Source organism: Dreissena polymorpha, chromosome 4 (assembly GCF_020536995.1).
Source record: "Dreissena polymorpha isolate Duluth1 chromosome 4, UMN_Dpol_1.0, whole genome shotgun sequence".
Lineage (NCBI taxonomy): Eukaryota > Metazoa > Mollusca > Bivalvia > Myida > Dreissenidae > Dreissena > Dreissena polymorpha.
The window spans coordinates 83040258-83048955 of record NC_068358.1 but is presented as its reverse complement, the minus strand read 5'-3'; the positions used below and the strand labels follow the sequence as shown (position 1 = coordinate 83048955).

The window sequence follows — 8698 nt, the reverse complement described above, 5'->3', positions numbered from 1 at the left end:
CAACATCAGCGGGAATGAGCAGGCCGACAGGGGGGCCAAGGAGGGCCTCTTGAGGGGGGCCGTAGATGCTGGGGAACCCCTGGCACCTACTGAAATCTACTCCCTGACAAAGAAATTTGTCGTGGGTGAGTGGAATCTCCGGACCAACAATTTGTCTTCCCGTCGACATACTTTTACCAGACACGCGAAAACCCTCAGGCCGCCTGACAGATTCTCAGCAAGCATTGTGCTTGACAGAGCCATCACGCGCCTGAGGATGGGAACCACCCTATTACCTAGTGGCGCGGGAAAGTATGTCCTCGGTGTAGACCCTGCATGTCCTGGGTGCCAGGAACCCCTCACTGCGCCCCACATGCTGCTGCACTGTCCTAACCATAAGGCGCAGAGGGACCACCTCGAAGCTGCATTGCACTCCCATGGACTAGTTTTAAACCTTTCCAACGTGCTAGACCCCAAGGGAGCAGCTAGGGGCCCGGTCTTCTCTGCCCTCACCAAATACCTTCTGGATTGTCAGATAACTAACAAAATCTAGGTCATTGGGGGAGGGAGAGCAGCCAACACCCACCCAATTATTCAGTCTTGTGACTATCTTCTTTTAAACTGTGTAATCTTTTCACAAACCTGACGTAATCTAGTAATTGTGTTAGATTTGTGTCACGTTTACACAGTTTTGTTTTAGTTTTTTAATGGGTTTATTGTTCTCTCCCGCCCTTTCTAAATCAGGCGAATGGTATTGACCTGGTTTTCTTTATTTTAAATTATTTTTTATGAGAGTATGACGTTAGTCCACCATTTACATTTTTCAGTATCTTAATATAATCATATTTTATGGCATTTCTTATTATAAGAAAGGACGAGGCTGTCCAGTAACCTGGGATTGTTGGCTGCATTGCACCCCCTCTCTTCCCCTTTGACACCCCACCCTTTCCCCTTCAAACTCGAAGAGCCATGACAGACTGGAGTGCACGGTGCAGGGCCTTATACCATGAAAAACCCATATTTAGCCCTATCCAGGGTAATACCAATTCTTTGGTATTATTGTCGATTTTGTTGATATTGCTTATTTTCGATCATAGCAAATTTTGTACCTTGTAGTACATTAAATCTTGTTAAAACTGCTATTTTGTGTAGCAAATTTTCTTTTTTTTGTGTAAAACTGCTATCTTATATAGCAAATTGCCTTAATTTTTTTCTCAATACTGCTATTTCTACACCATAGCAAACTTTATACTCTGTATTACACTAATTCTTGTTAAAATTGCTATTTTATATAGCAAATTTCCTTAATTTAATGTTAAATTGCTATTTTATATAGCAAATTGCCATAGTTTCTCTGTTTAATTGCCATTTAACAAACCATACAAGGTACTTTAGTATTATTTCCTCAATTGTTATCACCAATATATAAATAATATTGGTTGGATTTGAGCTTTTTGGGTTTGTTTTACTGCATCTAGGTAATATTGGTCTTTTTACCATTTTACATCCTACCTTTTTCCAATTTTCCTTCAATTGTATACAAACTATTTTTCATCTACCGTGCACTTCCTCTGGTCCTGGGGAAACAACCGTTGTAGACTCCATCCCCACAATTACCTCCCTTAGTTCAACTGAGTGACATCACCCCTGCTGGCTTTTTTTTCCCCCACTCACACTGACCAACACTTCCAAAATCTCTTCTTCTTTCAATCCGCCAGGGTGGCAAATTGTATTTTAAATATATAAACGCATATAGTACTGTACATATTGTAAATAATGTACTTTTTGTACAAATTTAGTTGTTTTGTCTCATTTTTAACTGTAAAGCACATTGTTTTACCCTTTATTTTTATGTGGCCCTATAAAGGTGACCGTTTGGAGACACGTAAGTCATTACCCCTATATATAAGTTTTTTTTACTAATCTCACTTTTAAATATTGTTTTAACGCCACTCTGGGGGGACTTCTCTTCTCCATAGCCCAATCCTCTTTAAGTTCCATAAAGACAAGGTCTTACGTTGGAGCATTACGGCTATATTCCCTGTCTGCAAGTGTTTAACATTGAGCAACATACATAAATTAATACACATAACAATTTTTAATAAATCAATACTCAATTGCAACATTAATATAGCTTTGAGAGTTATACTCCGTATGTGTTATTATATATTATCTTTTTTCTTTTCTTTTTTTCCATATAATTGCATGTCTACATGCAAATTCACTTTACATTTCAGAGCTATTAAATCAGGCTCTAGCATTCCTACTAATTAATGTTTGTAGATAAGCATATTTTCCCATCGATTACATCTTGTTGTATAACATTTAGTTTAAACCTTAAATATACACCTAATTCTGGTACTTTACTATGTATGTAAATATATAGTGGCAATGTTAAACCACTTTGTGATCTGGAAAATCCTTAAATATTATTATTTTGTTTTTGTTTTTCAAACATATTACACATCTGTGTATTCCTTTACTTTTCTATAGGCATTATACTAAAAATAGTCCTATTTGGATTTTAACATTTAAAACACAGATCACAAAGTTTAAAGACTCCAACAACCCATTGCAGTAAATACTAAACAATGGGTCTAGTAATGATGATACCGCATATAATAGTATGTGTTTTTACCATCAATACTTATAAAAAATGGGCTATTCTCCTCCTTCTCTCTCTTTTCAATACAAACAACATACATTTAATAATAATAATAATAATAATAACAATAGTAACTATAATAATAATAATCATATTAATATAACTTCATCATAATAGTTTAAATAACATATACCAATTATATTAAATTCAAACAGATTCAAGTAGTAATATTCCTTCTTGTTTCATATGCTTTGTTTACATTCCAAAAGTGCAAAAGAGCAGACGCAATCATTATGATTTGTTATCTCTGTCACGTCCATGCAAGAGCAGACGCCATCTCAAGGTCGTTCTTTGTGCGAAATTTTTATCCCAAATCAGATTGACCTACTTGCTTTTGCGCGGACGTGACAGAGATAACTAATAAGAGCCATGCTTTTAAATACAGTCAACAAATAAAAACACCGCTTTCTAACAGCTTTAGGCAAGACATTGATTATTAACTTTATTGAGTACTGCGTTTTTAACGCTTCTTGAATAAGTATAGATATTTTTAAACCAATAGATTTTTATTAAGGCAGTGCACCAACACTGCAAAGTTTTCTATTTATATCAATGGTACAGCCCAGTAAAATCGGGCTGTCCATTTTATGGCCGTTTTCAACCTTTTTATGCAAAGTTTTATGTTAAGCAGTGTGCTCGGGCAATGGTTTATTAACCCATTACCACCTAATGCCGCACTACGACGCATTATTGCTCTACCACCTATTGACGCTTATCGACGCAATTATCGATCTCCAGATGATGCCGCACATCGACGCATTTCTAGTTCCCACCTAAAGACGCACTGCGACGCACTCCAATTTAGATCCCCAATAACTAAATATAACATTAAATGACGTCATATTGGAATATACCTATTGAAAGTTTGAATTCTCCTTACCAATTTCCGGTAAAAAAAGCACATGGTTACTATTTAAAGTAAAGCTAAAAATAGCGATCCAATCATGTAACCCATGCGCGAGTTTTTCCTTGCACTTCCTATTGAAAATAACAAGCCAAGATGGATGACGAGTTTCAAACAACTGATGCAAATAATGACAATTCTGACGATAGCGGGTCCGAATTTTCTGGTTTTGGGCCTGAGGACATTCCTTCTGACATTGAAGTTGCATATGAATCAGAATCCAGAGAAAGTGAGTCGGATTCTGACGACGAACCGACGACAGAATGGACGTCAAGATTTTCTCCCCTGGCGGTATGTACATGTATACGAAATTGAAATTAATTGTCAGTTAGAATTCGCTTTTTAATTGTAAAATTCAGTTTTACGTGGCAGTGATCTACTCTTGTATGTCCTATAGATACAGATTATATATATTTAAACCTGCGGACAATTATTATGACGATAAATAGCAGCAAACACATAGGGCATTGTTATGCATTTTTTTCAACATAGAAAAAAATAGTGTCATGTTTTGTTTATCATGTCACTCGATACTTACCTTGATGAACACACGGATTCCATATTTTATTTTTATAAATATATTATTTATGAATGCATATATACTTTACAAATACAAAGAAATAAATTAAATACACACATTCATTACACACATATATTCATACAATATAAAATGATGTACTAAAATACATGTAGCATGCAATTTATAACATGATACATTTTATTGCAAACCACATTAGGTTGGCATAAGTGTGTAGATATACATTGCATTTATTGTGTACATCAAAATGTAAATACATATGTATATAATATATGACAATTTTATGTAATTTCATTCAATCATTTGAAGTATTTTTTTTTCTTTTCAGTTCAATGACTTTGTTGAGCAACCTGGCCCCACTCTTCCTCAGGACTTTGATGATGAACTGGCTTACCCTTTGGACTTCTTTTCACTGATGTTCCAGCCCATGATGTATGCTGAAATAGCAAGGCACACGAACAACTATGCTACATGGAAGATGGAGTCTGAAGGAAGGCATGACCCGCGATGGACAGAAACGGATGCAACAGAAATTAGAGCATTTATCGGACTGAATGTTTGGATGGGAATCAACTGGGTACCAACAATTGAGAGATATTGGAGTGAAAACCTCTTCATTGGAAACCAGGGTTTCAAGTCTGTCATGACGTCAAACAGGTTCCAGAAGATCAACCAGTACTTCCATGTGTCAGACAGAGCCACTGAACCTCCACGAGGAGCTGCCAATCACGATAAACTCTATAAAGTACGTCCTGTAATTGAACATGTGTCTGGAACATTTGGTGCGTGCTACACATTAGGGAAACAGGTCGTTGTAGACGAGGCAATGGTTAAGTTCAATGGACGCAATTCCATGAAGCAATACATGCAGGCAAAGCCCATCAAGCGTGGAATAAAAATATGGATGTTGTGCGACTCCAACACATATTATTGTAATAAGTTCGATGTCTATCTGGGTCGTCAGAACAATGCCACTGAACATGGACTATCCTACAATGTAGTTAGGAAGATGACAAGCGACATCCGGGGCAGTAACCGAGAGGTATACTGCGACAACTACTTCACGAGTGTAGCCTTGATGGAGAAATTGCTCGAGGATGGGTTGTATTCCTGCGGCACTGTTCGGGTGAATCGGAAGCAGTACCCTGTGTCCTTGAAAAAGCCAAAAGATCTCCGGGAACGAGGCCAGTTTAAGGTCCTGCAGAAAGGAACGTCCAATGTCACTGCATCTGTGTGGCGCGATAAGAAGCTTGTGCACCATGTCAGCACGCTGAGTGATCCAACCCTGTCGCTTCCGGCTCAGCGAAGGACAGGGACTGATGTGTTACACTTGCAGCAGCCACATTCTGTCAAGGTTTACAATGAGTTCATGGGCGGTGTTGATGTTCACGATCAATACCGCCTTTGTTATGAGGTCGGCCGAAACTCAAAGAAGTGGTGGCGGTACCTCTTCTGGTTCATGGTGAACACCGCCATTGTGAACGCCTACCTCATCTTCAAGGAGACATCTAAACGTCGGCACTCGAAGAAACGCTTTGGCCATCTAGACTTCCGTGAGGAGCTTGCTGGTCGCTTGGTTGCAGGCTTCTCCAAGAGGAAACGGGCAAGCCAAGGACAGGCGCTGGCTGGCCACGTTAACAAGGAGAATATGGGCCCCCATGTTCATGGCATCTTACCTGGAAAGCGACGCCGGTGCAAGTACCACAGCCTGGTGTTGAAGGAGCGTACAGACACACGCTATGGCTGCACCACCTGCATGACGCCACTGTGTGGCAATGGGTGCCACAATTTGTGGCACAATATGACTGTCCCTGCTACAAATTAGAACTTGAAAGACTTGGTGTTGCAAATAAAATGGACCTTAGAAACTGACTGCACCTTCCAAAAATAAGACTTGTTCAGTCTACCAATTTAATATTGATTTGTATTTTTATTAAGTTAATGTTTGTTTCACCCTTTTTAGTAATTAACCTTTTTTAAGTAATAGAATGTTGAAAATATAATGGAAGCAAAATTACAATCATTTCAAGATGTTCTTTATTTCAATCAATTGGGTTTCAATTGAGTTTATTTACATGTCAAATTATGATTCAATGTCAGCACAGTGATGACTTCTTTTGTGTTAATTTTAGTTAAATTTTCATGCAAGTTTCAATCAATTATATCCCAGGTTTATACCTGTAGAAAATGTTAAAAAGAAATATAAAGATTTGTTTTGTTTGCATGTTATAAATATAAGAAAATGATAAAATTAATTAAAATTCTTGTTAAAATATTCATGTGTGTTCCTTTTCATTCTTTCTTTTTACCTTATTTATTGGCCGATTTTCAAATGAAAGGTATCATTAAAAAGTATTTTTTATTGCCTACAATTCATACATTCACACTCTGGCTGTATAATCAACACAAAGGGTCATAAAACAAACCAGAACCATATGACCCCCCTACAGTGCACAATCCTCTAGTGGGAGGGTGTCAGCAATCAGCTAGATACCTATTGATAACAGATACTGATTATTGACAACTGATCAGTGGTGGAGATTAGCAGATTAGCTGGGTATGCAAGTGGTAATGGGTTAACCGTAGTCCCGAGGGTAAACAACCCCATTAGTCAGCCCAGATTTCATCAAGATAAACATTCTGACCAAATTTCTTAAAGACTGGATGAAAACTGTGACCTCTACTGTCTACACAAACAAATTGTTGACGGACGCGCGCACACAAGCACAACGGACGCTGGACATCACACAGTCACATAAGCTCACCATGTCAATTCGTGACAGGTGAGCTAAAAACTTGGTTTTAACCTGCATGAAAGAAAGTTCATCTGAACATGCATTTAAGCATTTTATCCATCTTAGGTGTAACTTCAGTTTAAAAACACATTAGTCAGTCCTTGAAAATATGTACTTTGGAATTCGCTCGAGTAAAACTCAAGATTGAAAACGTTAAATCTTGCAAAGAATACATTCAAGTGGTCGAATCAATGCTGAGAAAGTATCTCAAACATGCAAAAAATGTCTCGAAAATAGTTATATGTGAAGAGAAATACTCCTTCACCCCAGATGATCTGAAGGCCAGTACAAGGCAACAGCGTCACAAAACTTCAAAACAAAGAGACATAGACCACTTGAAACCTACTGCCACATTCTGAATGAAAGTACATTCAATAAAGAAGTTGTTACCAAATCAGCAGCTGAAAAATGCATGATCAGTACATATCTGGCAGAGAATTGTACTTCTCTAGTTCTTGATAGAGACATTCAAGTTGTCATAGACAGTGAGCTGTACAAGAGTAAGCAATGCTCTTGCATACCTCATCCATGCGGTAGCTCCAGTGGTCAGTGTGACAGCAGAGAATATTGTGATCCACTATGTGTCCAGTTCAGTAGCCACGATGGCTATAAGACAGAACCATCGTGTGTTACCCTAGAAAAAGTGGTGAAGTCATGTAAAGGAGAAGCAGAAATGGATGTTGTAGATGGCTGGTTTATTACAGGGTCCTCTTACAAGCTGGAGACTCTGTGATTTGTTTTGTGCCATCTGTAGACATTGATGCCATTTGTGTTCACCTTTTTGCACTTAGTTGGGATTGGAAAAGAGAAGAACATGCAAAGTTCAAACACAATGTTTATGTTGTGTTGCAAAAGCCTTATGGCAAGAGTGATATTTTCAACATAACAGCTTTGTTGGAGCTATTTGAGGAATTCTTCAAAGACAACATGATTGGTTGTAAAATTGCCATAGCTCTGTGCATTGGTGGGAATGATTTCAGTCCAAAGTGTTATCAGTTGTCTCATGATACTGTTTTGAAACATATGCCTGACAATCCTCACCTTCGAAATAACTTAATTTCTTTTGTAATGATAAAGGCGCAGCTCAACTCTGAACTCTGCATTGAGTTTTACAAAACATTATACTGTCCAAAGAGGCTTCAACACTTGAAATTATCATTTGACAAAGTTAAAGCAGAGACATTTGGGAAGTCACAAGATGAGAGCAAAGGTTCTTGTAGGACTTGTGACCCAAGAAAATGGCTACCTCCTAGGTCTTCAATAGAATGATTGGGCAGTCTAATACAGCTTCAAATTGACTATTTGTGTGCAGCTGGAGTTCATGATGCACATATACCAGACTTTTTGGGTAGTAATTGCTTACAAAAGAACTCCAGTGGTGAAATTAAATACAAATTTGGCCCAGAATCAAGCTTAAGTTGTTTATCAACCCACCGGAAGTGCAGTTGAAGTTAAATAAGAAAAGATTCTAGCTAGAAAACACTCCACAAAGTGGTGCTAGTAGGAAACAGCCTGTTACATCTACCCCTGACCCCAAAAGAGACTCAACTGATATTGAAATGATATTCCAATAGTCTTGTACCCCATTATCAGATAACAAAATGCATGGCAATATTATGTCATGCATTTTTCTCACGTGACAGTTCAAGTGTAATTACAAGATGGACACACCCATGATGATTTAGCAACTGTAAATAGAGATGTATTGCATTTCTTTGATAGAATATTGCCTGATATCTGGTATGTTAATATTACAAAACCTGTTTACTCATTCAGTCCTGAAAACTTTAAGAACATTTTAATACCTCATGAATATG

At 37.8% G+C, this 8698-nt stretch overlaps 1 protein-coding gene across 1 annotated transcript; it reads left to right on the top strand.

Annotated features, from left to right (window-relative positions):
* The first annotated feature begins 3644 nt into the window (after positions 1-3644).
* Positions 3645-7614, top strand: LOC127878552 (piggyBac transposable element-derived protein 4-like). Its single transcript, XM_052425083.1, has 3 exons — positions 3645-3839; positions 4415-5858; positions 7334-7614. The coding sequence occupies exons 1-3, from the start codon at positions 3645-3647 to the stop codon at positions 7612-7614; spliced, it is 1920 nt and encodes a 639-aa protein (XP_052281043.1).
* Positions 7615-8698: the final 1084 nt, after the last annotated feature.

Bases quoted from the DNA above. Each gene is read 5' to 3' on its own strand.
- LOC127878552 (XM_052425083.1), top strand. From the start codon at position 3,645: ATGGATGACGAGTTTCAAACAACTGATGCAAATAATGACAATTCTGAC. The intron at 3,840-4,414 runs GTATGTACATGT...TTTTCTTTTCAG, and splicing joins CAAGATTTTCTCCCCTGGCG to TTCAATGACTTTGTTGAGCA. The intron at 5,859-7,333 runs GCAATGGGTGCC...GTACTTCTCTAG, and splicing joins CTGCATGACGCCACTGTGTG to TTCTTGATAGAGACATTCAA.